Source organism: Apteryx rowi, unplaced genomic scaffold (genome assembly GCF_003343035.1).
Source record: "Apteryx rowi isolate R43461 unplaced genomic scaffold, aptRow1 scaffold_9, whole genome shotgun sequence".
Lineage (NCBI taxonomy): Eukaryota > Metazoa > Chordata > Aves > Apterygiformes > Apterygidae > Apteryx > Apteryx rowi.
In genome coordinates, this window is record NW_020451204.1 from 886,114 (window position 1) to 900,120 (window position 14,007).

The window sequence follows — 14,007 nt, forward strand, 5'->3', positions numbered from 1 at the left end:
TGTGTGTTCAGATGAGTGCCTGGTGCTGRACTCTCCACTGGGCTTCCTGTGTGTACAGGGTGTAGGTGACTCAGAGAAGAACTACAGGCACTAGCACACTGCGGGAGGTCCTAATTGCTACCTGTGGGCAGAGACTGGTTGCCGCCAGCTCCGGCTGGGCACAGCTGCGGGCAGTGTCCATCACCTCTGAATCTGGCCAGTTAAAAATTAAGGAGAGCTCTGAAATCAGCCCTTTATCATCTTCTAAGATGGATGAGTGGCAGATGATGATAAAATTGCCTCCTACACAGGTAGGCTGCAACAAGCCAAGCCAGGAACACTTATGGTGGGACCTACCTGAGGGCCAGGGAGTCCGCGGGGACCTCTTGGGCCAGCTGCTCCAAAGCCAATTTCTCCCTGCAGAGCAGAGACAAACAGAGGTCTCATTTGGAGCAAGGACACCACAACCCTTTACTGCTGCTTACTCTGACCATGATTCAGAGATTACAGAAAGAGTCAAAAGACTCACTTCTACTGGCTTTCTGCTGGATCATTATCTTGCAAAAAGAGTTYGGTTCAAGTAGTTGGATCAAAATTACAGCCTACTCCCTGTACAATTAATGCCCTGAAGCAAAGGTGGCCAAACTGGGAAACGCCAGCCACTTTCAAGTAGTCCATAGACATCTCAGAGCTGAGAGTGCCCACTGTCAGTGGATATACTTATTTTCCCAGCAGCTGGCAATGGCGCCTAGCAAAGAAATTTTGTGCGCTCTCAGATCACAGAGCACAAGATGAGATTCCACATGGACAGCTGATGACACTGCTACGGCCTTGCAGTGCCCACTGTTGCAGCAGGTAGCACTCCAAAAGGATGGGCAGCAGCTGGTGTATAGCAGAGAGCAGCATACACGCAGCACCTTACATGCGTCTACCTGCCACTTAGGATTGATGTCACTACTGGTGGCACTATTGGTCCTCCCAATAAGGGAAAGGGCTAGTGGACTCACTCCTCTCCAGACACAAGAGAATACACAGAGGAGACCAAAACTGAAAACCAGTCTTCAGATTTTACCCCCATGGGTCCCAGGCACTTTGAGGAAGACAGGCATGAAGGTGAAAGAGGGATGAAGTGTCTGGATGTGGTCGGGGATTGCCAACCCAAGATCTCAGCTACTTGCGAGCTGCCTGGCAGCGTGGCACTCACCTTGTTGCCTTTGGGGCCAGGTGCCCCGGGAATCCCCTGTAGGACAAGGAAAAAAAAAATCAGAAGAGAGGACCTTGCTTTGCAAGGCCTCCATGCTCTCCTGTCCCACCCAATGCTCCAGGAGGGTAAAGGCACATCCAGCCCAGGCACCAGGGCTCAACCTCCCTGCAGCTCACAGCTAGGGCCAAGCAGCCCTCCCTGCATGCAGAAGCACGAAGCAGGGGAGGTGAAGAGACCTGGCAGGGAGGCAGGTGGGAACCAACAGGGAGAGAGACAAATTCTCCTAAGATCCCTTCCCCAGGGACCTTCTCCCCTTTCACCTGCAATTCCATCTCATCTTTCACTCCCAGCTAGCTCCTCCCTTCCACCCCCTCCAGGGATTGGGGCCCCTTGCAGTTTGAGTTCAGCAATGCTCCCAGGAGATGTTTCTTTCACCCCACAAGAAGGACCATGACATGGAGGAAATATTACCATCCTTCCGCGGCTCAAAAGACACAGGGGTGATGTGTAAGTCACCTCTTTTCCTGGGAATCCCGCTGGTCCAGCTGGCCCAGTGAATCCATTTCGTCCTCTCTTACCACGATCCCCCTTGAACACAAAATTCTTTTAAGGAGGAAAACACCCTGATGGAAAGTCCCTGCTTCCCCCCAGCCAGTTAGAAAGCAGGAGTCTGTGCCCCTACGTGTTCCCTGGACCAGCAGCAAACTGGAGGAATAACTTATAAAAATGCTGTAATATCAGGTACAGCAAGTTCTGGGATGCAGCCAACAGGATGTTCCCTATGTGGACTTCTTCTTCATTGAGGACAGAGTGCAAAATGTGGCTCTGTTTTGCCTGTGTGAAGGATACAACCACTGCCCTTATCTGCTCTCTCAGGGCAGAAAAGCAGCTGGTCTGGTTACGGCTTTGAGAGGGGACTGCAGCTACATCAGAGGGAAGGGTAGCCCTGGCTTTCGCTGCCATTAATGCTCCAAATGTCTTACAGACCCCCAGGACGTGAGTGTGGCTTTAAGCCTCTCTTCAGTCCCCTGCTATCTCAGACTCTCAGAGGGACCCTGCGTTTACAGGGTTATGTTGCAGTCCCATAGTGAGAATCACCCACTGCTCCCTCCATCTCCAGGGGCTGATGACCGCAAAGCCTCACTCCTTGCTAACATTCCCTTTGCTGCACAGCCACCCCTCTTCCTCCCAGTCATCTCACTGAGTCACATAACTAAGCTGAAATAGAGACCAACTGGTCCCCACCTTGCTTGTCTCTCCTCAGCTTCTTTTTTGAACTTGAAGGAGCTCCCTATTTACCAAACCTTGCCTGTTTTTCCCCCAACTATTTCAGCTGGTCTAATAAATGCTGTTAACTCTCCTTTTGCAACCAGGCTTTGTACCTGCTTCCCTTCACTGAATATGTATATGGGCCTGGAGTCTAGAGACCTAGATCGGTGACGGCTTGAACTGCAGTAGACACCCGTTGTAGACAGTCTCAGTAGGACTGTCATCATTCTTGCACTGAGGTGGTTAACACAACGCAGCACAGCCTCCTCTCACCGCGCTCCACTTACCTTCTGTCCTGGCACCCCAGGCAGACCTGGCGTCCCTCTCTCCCCCTGTGATCCAGGGATGCCGGGATTGCCGTGAATGCCTTGGATGCCCTGTGCTCCTGGAGGCCCTGGGGCCCCTGGCTCACCCTGTTGCCAAGGAATCACATGAACCGTCCATGAAAACACTGGATCTTCCATCCCTGTTCTGTCTTGATTTAACTTTCCTCCATGCAGGGGTTCATAGGTCTGCCCACTTAGCAGGTCTAAGTCAGGAACCTGCTTGCTCTAAGCTCATCCCATACTCATCCTGCGTCTTCTGTACCAGGGAGGGATCAGCAGCTCTGGGGGGCAATGTAGATCCTAGGTGGGATTAACTGCTCCCAGAAGGTACCACTGGTCGTGGAGGAAGTCTGGGGTGTCTCTGTGGACTCACATGATCTGTACGCAGAAGCGGAGCCACCCCCTCCTGCCCAGCCCCAAAGCAGGGATTCTAGAGATGGAGAARAAGGGGCTGTACCATTGCTTGCTAAGTGGGGACCCCTTACCTGCAGACCCACAGAGCTCTGCAGCGAATTCAAGCCCTGCTTGCCTGCAATATCCCAAAGGATCTCAGAAACACACCTCTATTGAGACCACAATTCCCCCTTTTTTTTTCAACACCCATGTTTATCCTCTGGACCGAAAGGAAACACCTGCTCTGAAATGGTCCCTTGCAGGATACAGAGCACTTCCTCTGTCCCAGACCCATGCCGATTGGCATGTGATGGCGTTCTGGCTTTCCCAGCTTGGGACTGGCTTTCGTGACTTATCTTTTCAGTCCCAGCCAGCTCCATGCTCCCCTCCCACCCAGTGGTGGAAGGATCAGCAAAGATTACAAAGACCCAGAAAAAACAAGTGAGAAGCCATCTAAACAAGAAGAAAGGCTTACCTTATACCCAGGTGGTCCAGCCTGACCAATGGGGCCTCTGAATCCAATTCCTGGTTCTCCCTGTGAAGAAAAGAAGATCAGGAAAAAGCAAGCCCACTCCTTCCGCCATGGACCCATCCAAATCAGAGTTTGCTTCATGCTGCTCATTAAACATCCAGCTGAACTCCCTCAGAGCTGATCATACATTGAGGGTATCTACAGAGCCCTCACTGACCATCACATCTCCTCTAGATGGTGGGAAGTTTGATCTGATCTGTTCCTGGAGAGACAAAGCTACTGAGAGCATTTAAACAGCTTTAGACAAGAGGTAGTAGCTGAGTTGCAGGAATATTACAGAATATAGTGTCAGAGGACTCTGGGTGAGACTTGTATCTTCTAACATTACTCATTATAAGGCAGGTGTCCTGTCCATGTGAGTCATCTGGAGTCCATCTCTAATCAACAGAGTCTCTGGCTCCCCCAGCAAGTGACCTGTCCCAGCCACACTGAGCCCACATCTCAGGATGAAAGGAGGTTACCCGGACACCTCACTGAGATGGTTAAGTTAGATACAGGAAAAGGAGGAAAGCGAGGAAGGGAGAGCAGAAGACAAGTTCTCACAGTATAAGAAGTGACATCCCTGACCGTGGTACTAAAGTTGTTCTTTACCTTCTGACCGTTTTCACCTCTGTCTCCTTTGATTCCCTATGAAATGAAAAGAGAGTTACCAAGCCTGTGGTTCCTCCCACGAGGAGAGGTCACGTGAAGAAGAACTTCAGTACACCCCTAAGCAAGAGCAAAGATTTCTTGTCATGGTCATAGCTTCGGACACAGTGGGGCAGCTGGCAGCTCAGGGATGCCTCTGACCTCCATCTCTCGCCTCCTCCGCAGAGGAGGTGGGAACAGTTGTGTGACCAGGGGAGAGTCAAATGCCCTAACGCAGAGCCACACTGCTCCTGTGAAGGAGACAGGGCTGATGCAGACAGCGACAGGGTCCAAATGAGGGCAGGGGGTAGGGTTTTCACTTTCCTATGGCAGTCCCAAATACTGGATTTGGGCCACTTAGCTTGTAATACCATCCTGCTCTAGCTGCCGAGCCTGATTCCACAGCTCACCTTTTCTCCAGGTTCTCCCGTCTCTCCGGGCTGCCCCTGCAAGACAAAAACATCCCATCTTCCAGCCACCTCTCCACTCTCCCCTGTCCCATTCCTTCCCACATGCACGTGTCCTCAGGACGCTGCAGTACACAGGCATTTAAATGCAGGGTAACCCATGCAAACTCTACCCTCTCCGCTGGGCCATGCCTTGTCTGCCTTTCTCCTGCAAATACGGACTACCCTTCTTCTTACCAGTGCCCCAGGACCCTCACTCTGCAATCCCAGCCTACATCAGCACAGTCTCCCCTGGACCTGCTCCCTGCATGTCCACCCCATCAGCCTGTCCTCAGCTRCTTCTCCTCTTCCAGACCTCATTAGCACTGATCCGTAGTCTGAAATACCTTGTGCCGATGATTCATCTGTCTCATATTTGCATATATGCACGCTCCCCTCCCCTTCTTGTAACCACCAGAGCCCAGCCACTGCAGGAGGAACGTGACAGTGAGGGTAATGAGTTGCCCTCTCATAGCCTCACCCTCTGACCCTGCTAATGGGGCTATCGGAGATGGTTTAGGCAGCAGCGGGACTTGCAGGCTGGCTCTGCCCAGCTTCTCAGCGTTTCCCACTTCACCTTCCCTGACTCAGCACCAGCAGGTACTTGTGCAAGCAACTTGTTGCCTGCGTGTGTAATTGCCTGGCAACGCAGCAGGCTTCTCCGCGTATYGGCATCTCAGGGCAGAAAAGCAGTGTTCATGCAGTGCTTGTCCAAACCCACTGTAGYGTACGGAGCAATAGCTACCTTTTCTCCCTTGTCTCCACGGGCTCCTGGAGCTCCCCTCTCTCCCTGGAAAACATCAGGAAGCCCCTTCAGTCGCAGGCATGCATTTACAGGGGAGGCTACGAGGAGTTTCCCCTGCCCTCTTGGGTTCAAGTTGGTGCTGCTCTTGTTCCTGCACCACCTTTTGGCAAACATCTGTTTGCGGAGGGCCCTCTCCTTTCCATCACTTGCATTCCCAAACCAGATCAGGGCTGTACCTGACCTTGTCCCTCTTACCCGAAACAGCGGAAATGCACAGATAGAAAACCTAAATTGTGGAGTAAGGATCGGATATGAATGGTAAGCTGAGGGGTCCCTGTCCCAGGACACTGCAGATGCTAAAAAATAACATGAATTTGAGGGAGACTGGAGAAGTTCACAGAGGAGAAATCTATTGAGGATCCCCCTGTTACTGGGCACCAAACGGTCATGGTGGTTGATTACCACCTTTTCCACACACCGGCCCAGCCAATTTTTACTCTTTATTCCYGAGCCTCTGCATGAGACTGCCCTGGGAGATGGATCAAAAGCCTAACTCCTCCCAATGCCGTTGSGAGAGCTGGTAAGGGAGGCTGGACAGATGTGTTTTGAGCACATACCATTCCCGGTGGTGCAAGCACAGATCTTGCAAGGTGAGAGATAATCAAGAGCAAGAAAAGCAGATGCCTCCTTTGCTCCACTACTTAGAGCTYGCTGTGTTTAAGACAGTTAGGTCTGGGGCTGAGTAAGTGAGATTTGTATTTTGACAAAGTGTTTCCACCTCCACTTCTGATGTTTAAAACTCTCTTTCTTATATATCTGTACTAAAAGATTATATAAAAACACTGACCTTTTGGCTGTGGGAGGGTAGATCCACTGGGCCTGTTTCCTGCTTCTGTAGGAAAAAACACACATACAGAACCCAGCTGGGATGCTGAGCAACAGCAGAAAAGCTCAGCCGCATCCTAAGCGCACACGGCTGCAGTGAGAGGAGCTCTGTGACAGGTACCTTAATCCTCCTCGAGCGCTGAGGGCCTGGGTATGTCTTGAATTGGAAAAAAAGAGGAAGGTGTGAGAACAACTGAAGACATGTTTCATCCCTGAGCCACAGAAAAAGTCTCTCGGAGCAGTGAGATGTTGCACAGCAAGTCACCACGTCGCAAGCGATGCCCTGACACCCGTCTTAATTTTGACCCTCTATGGACGGCAACAAGAAGAGAAGATGCATTTTCTCATACCATGTACAAATTCACCTAAGTGCTGCCATCCTAGCTGTCCATCAGGACCTTCCTTACGGCCAAATGCAGGGGTAGGGTCACATACTGGTTTAGAAGAAATTCATTCAAACACAGAAGAAATCTGCTATGTAGAATTTCTCATTCATAACTTGTCGAAATTGGTCCTTCTGTCTTATATTTTGCAAAAATCATCTTTTTGCACAGTCCATTTATGGGAAATTGTGTTAAAGCACGCAATATAATTGTGCAGACATGTAAGACATGTTCAYGTTTATAATCACACGCACACATATATGTTTATAAATATAGACACATATATATTTATAAACATATGCACATCCATACAAATATATTCTATATTCTTAGGACACAAGATAGCCTTCAGTTACGCTGCTTTCTCCATGAAACAGGTTATTATGTTCCCTCATTGATTAAATTTGATTTTCCCCACTTCTAAGTAGCGTGTGTTTCCCTGGCCAAACACAGGGAAAACAATCTGCTCTGCCAAGAAATATGGCTTTGCCTGCAGCTGCTTCTTGCTTTATTTATTAATATTTATTGCTAACCTTTACCCTCCCTCCAGCTTCATCATGGCTTTGAAAAAGAGAGAAGCAGCAAGTGTTTCCCTTGCATCCATGTGCCTGAAGACCCCCTTGATGTGCAATCTTCACTCACCACGTATCCAGATGGAGGGTTTTGACCTCCCGGGGCACCAGGGGAATGAACCTGCGACAGAGCCAACAAGGACCGATCACCTCTCCCTTCTGGATCACGCCGATGGCTCTGCTCTTGCACGGACCAGACCGAAGCCACAGCAGGGAGCAGGGTCTTTACCATGTGCCTCTCACGCTCTGCAGATCTCCTGGCTCTAACGTGCGTCGGTAATGCAAAGCCATCGTCCCTGGAATTTGCATTTTCCTGCATGAAAGGGAAATGRCATCCATCTGAGCATCTAATATTATTATTTATACAGCACCGGGCAATTAACTTATCGCTATTGCAAAGAAATAAGAAACAGCTAAAATGTTGCAATATTGAATTTTAAATGCACCCCTGAACCCTTGTGGCATGCCCAGCTGGATGACGACTGCTGCGCTGTCACACACACGAGCTACCTCCTGGAGCGTGCAGCAGCCGCGTCCGGGTAACGTTCCCGGGATGCGTTTAATGCACCCAGTATATCTGATCGGAATCACTCAACTATTAATGACTGATCACTCTGCCACTTGACGATGTTTGCAGTGCTCATATTTTTGGGAAATATATACTTTAAGCAGACATGGTAAAGCTTGTACTAGTAGCTACTGGTCTGGCTATTAAATGGCTTATCCATTTCCATATCAGCAACAGTGAATTATTTGCTTGTTATTGTAAAAATGTTAATACTGTAGCTATTAGGTATTAACAAGATATCTCAGTATACAGCAATTACTCCCTGAACCACACAATGGAGGCACTGTGGCGTAGCTTTCGGGAACACTTTAAGAGGAAAGCAAGAAAGCAGTGGAATGATTTATCACAAAAGCATGTCGGGCAGCTGCTTGCACCCTAATCTCAGCCTGGAGACCTGCCAGGAGCAGACTTACAAGCACACGAAGGACAGGAAAAAAACAGAATGGGGTGCAGTTATTTAGCGCTCTTCCCACTTTTTTTTTTTTTTTTGGCAGAAACAAGGACTTAAATTCATCTCAGTTTTTTCTAGGAGGGGCAAGACATTTAGATGGTTAAAGTTAAGGGAAGGTAAATCCTAAGCGAAGTGCTTTCAAGAAATGCTGGTTAGTCCAGCCCTAGGTGTTAGGCTGGGAGGTTTGCAAGGATGATGTGCTGCTCAGTAAATCCAGACTTCAGACAAAACTCTACCTGGACTTGTGGAGGAGGAATGGTGGAAKCTGCCTGCACCCAGGGAGCATTTCCCGGTATATCCTGGGTCTGAGGGTTTTGGAGGCTGCTGGTCCTTGGTCCTCGACCAGTCTCTTGGTGAACGTGCCTGCAAGCAGGGACTACGGGGAGTCCTTTTTTGATGGATTTAACAAGCTGGATGACAGTTTCACCTAGTGAGTAATGAATCTGGGAAGTTTCTGACTCACCAAAACATGTGAAGAAAAAAATAATTGATTTTGTTCCAATTAAAATTGAGATTCTTCATGAAACACGGCAAGGAGAGAGACAGGAAGAATGAAAGCAAGACCAAAGAAGTGCTGGCACAGATCGCTCAGGGAAGCTGTGAAGCACCCATCTCGGGCAGTTTTTGTGGACGGGCTGGAGAAACATCTCTCAGGTTTAGGTAGAGATGGTTTGGGTGGATTGGATGATACCATGTGACCTCTTGTATGTTCCTGTGCGCACGAGGGGTCCAGGCCTTCTCCATCCTGCGCTGGATCGCAGCTCACCTGCATGCAGACTGGGTGTAAAACGCTGCTGCGCTTTGCACAGGCAGCATTTGCTGTACGAGTTGCACGTGCGCAAATACCTTCGCAAGGAAAAGGCAGTGGCGAGGCAAGCCCACGGGTTGCCAAGACCTCTCTGAGGCTTTGCTTGGCGACCCGTACACATCCAATCTCATAAAGCTCCCATTTACGGGGGTGTGGGAAATTGCTGGGGGTAATAACTTTCCTTCACTCTGCAATTCCTCCGCAATTTCAGCAGTTTCCTGCTCTGAGGTGCCAGCAATGAGGCACCTTAAAAAAAGCAGAGAGGCTGCTGCCTTCTAAAGCAATGATTTACTGATAGCAGGTGGCGGTGTAAAGAGAAAGAAAAAGAGAGAAGARAGAAGAGGAGGAAAAGAATGGATAAAATTAGGAAAAGAAAGAGAAAAATGGAAATAAAAGGGGAGTTAAGAAGTAGCCYTGCAAAGAAAGAGATGCAGGAAAGRGAAAATTAGAAACGWCCAAGTAGAAATTGGGCAGAAAAAATTAAGTAACCATGGGATTGAAAACATAGACATAACCAGGAGTTTTATCTGAATTAACTCTGAAAATGACTAAGTTCAGCTCTGTTAAACCTCTCTGGAAAAACTAACTCAGAGTAAAGATGGTCTCAAATAATTTTTTTTTTCTTCCAAAAAAGAGCAGKGGGGTTGAGCAGGGGGGGTTGGACTAGATGATCTCCAGAGGTCCCTTCCAACCTCAACCATTCTGTGATTCTGTAAAATGTCTTGCAGAGTGGGAAGGAGATGGGGAAAAAGGGAGCGAGAAAGGGGTCTGAAAGCTCAGGAAAATCAATCCGAGCAAGCTTTAGGTATGAATTTGCAATGAATTAGTCGAAATGGCTTGGAGGGCCACATCTCCTGGAATTAAAGCAGTCCTAATGTGAACCGAGATGCCCGGGAGCAAAGCTGGGGCAGGCAGAAGAGCCTCGGGCCATCCTATCGGGATGGGCTGCTGGCCGCTGATGCCAGAGGCTGGAGATGGAGGAGGCAGGAGCCAGCAGGATCGGTCCGTAACACCAAAGAATTGGCTTATCCACGGAGAGAGCAACCAGCCACTGCTTCTTACACAGGTGCTTGCGCCAGGCTCCTTCCTGACCGTCTCTTTATATCAGTTGATCTGCTTCCCCCATTAATACCTACCAGGCAGAAATTACACCTCTGAGRTCAAACTCTTGGGCTATTACAAGCTGCCTCTCCCTGGGGCCTCGTGAACCTTTTAACAGGTAAAATTCCTGATTGCAGCTGCTGCTAATGGGAAAACAACTGGCTCTATTTTCTCTCCTTGTATTGCTCCCCTGATGAGCTCAGATAGGATACAGRAGACACAACGCATCTGCACAGCCAGGAGAGAGGGGGCTGCTCCAGTTTCCCTGCCTTTGGATCACACATTTTCCTCCTCCTAAGGACAAAGGGGATTTTGCACCAAATGCAACAGAGGGAAATGCCCTCGAGGGCAGGTCATATTGTGCTGAGGGGTGGACAGGACTCTGGTGCCTTGGATGTCCTTAAAAACTTGCAGCAACTGTTTGGCTTTTGCAAATGATACAGCAGAATGGTTATCACTGAACATGAGAGCAGCAAGGATAGCGCCTAGATGCCCATCTTTTCAATGATTCCTCCCTTGATGGAGAATACAATAATTATGGCCAACCAAATATACCATCACTGTCAGATAGCAGCGATAATGCATGCGTTATTCCAGAGGACCTTGGAAAACCATCCCAAAAGGATAGGAGATCATCTCCTATAAAGCCAATGTGCAAAACTTTGCCCCAGCTTCCTGTACGCTGGTTCTGATAACTCAGGCATCAGCAGATAGGGAGACAGCTAGAGAGACCTTCTCATTCCAGCTTTCTACAGCCTGCTGCCAGGGTTAATCAGATTGATCTCTAATTTCTCATTTGAATTGTAAGCCTTCAATTTCCGTCCTCCAGCTCTCACTCTTCCTTTCACCGCAAGATTAAGGAGACCTTTAACATTCTGTATTTCCTCCCCAAGAAAAGCTCTTCTGTGCAGAAATCAAGTGCTCTCGGTCATCCTTTAGTTCTGCTAAAAAGCTTGAGATCTTTAGGTCTCTCATGATAAATGAGTCTGCATCTACCTGCAAATCAATGCCATGGCTCGGCTCTGCACCTTCCTCATCCTCAAAAAAAAAAAAGTGGCCTCCCAAACAGGACCCAGAAGTCTCCCTTTCATCCCTTGGGGCTGGATATAGGGATTGAATGAATTGCTTACACCTCTGATTATTGAGGACAGTCCTTTCTGCCAGAACCTCGCAGCGGGAGCTGCTGACATTTAGCACGGCCACACGAACCCATTCCCTTTCCAGTGCCATGGCATTATCCCCCTGCATCCAAGGACCCGGATGCATTTAGCTCCCTGACACTGAACAAACAGGGGTGGCTCCCTTTCCATCAAGGAGGAAGATGCTGTGTCTGTTAAGAGATCTGATTTATTAAATCATTCTATGCAGGGGCCCACGTGAAGCCGCGAGGAGCTTTCTTCAGGAGGAACAACCTGCATGGCTATGACCCACAGTTTCAGATGGAGCCACAGATTCAGGACGCCTGATTTCATGGTCTCCAGATGCAGCTCCCTAGAGACTGAGCTTTCTAGAATGGGGCACCAGGAAGGTCTCCCCAGTAGGGCAGACCTCAGCCAGGATCCTGCAGCCTAATCCCAGGAGAAATGATGGACCTTGGCCTCCATCCTGTGTACTTCCAAAGAGAAATCTCTCTCCAGCTTAAAAATGCCTGGCAAGTGGAAACCATGCACCCAGGAAGAGAAAAATGCAGGAGGTCAGCTGGAAACAGCTGGAGGCTCTCTGAGCTTGCAACTCCCTGGACTATGGTAGCATCCGATGGATGCTCAGTCCCCGAGCCATCATCTCCAGAGCTGCAGTTTACATATGTACATGTGCGTGCGTGCATGTGTGTGTGTGCGTGTGTGTGTGCCAGGAGCCCTCTTGTGGCTGCTGCGGCAAAGGTTGTTTCAGCTTCTCTCTGTAATTCAGAGTGGTTTTAATTTGCAGGGAGACTGCTAAAGCGATGAGAGCAGAAGCAAGTTTTCGGTAGGCTACTCGCATCCAAATGAGATTTCCTCTCGATGGGTTTTCCTGCTGTGAGCTACCCCTCCTGTTGCTGTAACTGGAAGCAAACATCCAAGGGAATTTTCTGCTCAAAAATAGGATTCCCTCCTTCACAAAAGCACATCAGTACATAAATGTGTTTAAACAGCACTGGATAAATGCATTTGTCATCTCTTCATCACGCTAAGTGGATTGCCTTGTTAGAGAAGGGTCTCCCAGATGGGTTTGACTGCACTTTCAGGGTTACAATGCCGCGAAAGCTGGAGGGTCCCGGGCTCGGTACACCACAGTGGAGTGTGTTTCGGGCTTTCAGTATGCACAGAAAGGCAGACAAATGAGTGAAATGGGATGTTAGGGTTCATACAACCAAATCACAGCAACACCCCAAGCTATTGCCCATCAGCTGAGCTGTGGTGGCTGCTGCTACCAGCCTGGTTGCACCCTCCTACTTTGCTGCAAAGGAAATAACACGACTTACAGGGCACACGTTCACTCGTCAGCAGCTGTAAGAGCTGGAAGACACCTCTCTCTTTGCCACCACCCCTCAGATGAGAACGATAATAACGTAAACCACAGTAAATGATTGCACTGAGATGAAGGGAAGGCGCAGCTGAAGTCACAGCAAGAGGTGGTTTTAGCTGAAAGAGCGCACAGCTGGATGGCTTCAACAAACCACTCCAACTCTTTAAGGAGGCAAATGTCTCACAGACCTTAAGGAAAGATAGCTAAGGTAAGTCACCCCACCTCATGTTTCCTCTGGGACAGTTAGCTTGGCTGAGCTGACTTGCAAAGGGTTGTTAGATCACAGTTTGCTCTTGTGTGTGAGCCCTTAGAAAGGTGAAAGGCCCCAGATTCTTACTCAGACCCTAAAATCCTCTTCATATACCAGAGCTGGGCTCAGGAGGGCACATGTCAGGACCTAAGATGCTATCTAATAGGGGGCAGTGGATCCTGAGGGTCCATGGACTATTTCTGAGACATCTGCAAACAGTAAGAAGGAAAATGAAATATCTTATTGGTGAGTGTATCTTACATTCACTGTCTGGGGTCTGCACTGCCTCTAGAATATTAGAAGCCTCTAATTTTAAAAAGTGTTGAGAATCATTGGCTGTTCAGTCAACCAAGTTTAAAAGATGGGATGGATGCTAAAGCCTGACTTATTCAGATTAGAAAAATACCTTTTTTTCTTAAAAAAMCCCCAACAAAGTAGGTAATTAACCACCAAAATTTGCCAAGGGCTCTGATGGGTTCCCACATCCCTGCATGTRTGCAGAAGACAAGGCTGGCTGTCAGCCTCACCCCCAGCTTCCATGCCAGAGCAGAGATCTCCTCCTGGGGAGCAGGGCAGACAGTCCCGGGACCTGCAGGATGTGTGAGATGGTCATCACAGCCCCTTCCAGTCTATCACTTATCTCCACATTGGTCTATCATCCAGCACTGCTGGGGAGGGYGTACATGACTGGTTTCCTTCTGCTCTGGATGTTCTTCCAGCTTCTCCTCCAAGGACTCAAGAAGYTCCACGGACTGGTTTCCTTGCAGACCATCTTCAGAGCGTGGTGGGGGCACAGCTGAGCTTTGCAGAGGATGATGTCCACAAACGAGCAACAGAAGAGCCTCACTGATTACCAGAGCAAAAGACGGAAAGTGAGACCCTTGTTCCAGCTGTGACACTGATTCATGCAGACACCTTGATTAGTCCCTTGTGCTCTATCTAACTTATTTTTTCTCTGTAGTG

General features: G+C 48.9%; 1 protein-coding gene across 1 annotated transcript in view; it reads right to left on the reverse strand.

The window, feature by feature from the left end:
* Positions 1-14,007, reverse strand: part of LOC112978053 (collagen alpha-1(VII) chain-like) — a 120,971-nt gene that overhangs the window by 40,593 nt on the left and 66,371 nt on the right. The window contains exons 50-58 of the mRNA XM_026091113.1: positions 13,728-13,816; positions 5,522-5,566; positions 4,741-4,776; positions 4,295-4,330; positions 3,647-3,706; positions 2,740-2,865; positions 1,700-1,771; positions 1,184-1,219; positions 337-396 (exon numbers count right to left, since the gene is read on the reverse strand). Coding sequence (XP_025946898.1) covers positions 337-396; positions 1,184-1,219; positions 1,700-1,771; positions 2,740-2,865; positions 3,647-3,706; positions 4,295-4,330; positions 4,741-4,776; positions 5,522-5,566; positions 13,728-13,816 — 560 coding nt within the window. The remainder of the gene's footprint in view (positions 1-336; positions 397-1,183; positions 1,220-1,699; positions 1,772-2,739; positions 2,866-3,646; positions 3,707-4,294; positions 4,331-4,740; positions 4,777-5,521; positions 5,567-13,727; positions 13,817-14,007) is intronic.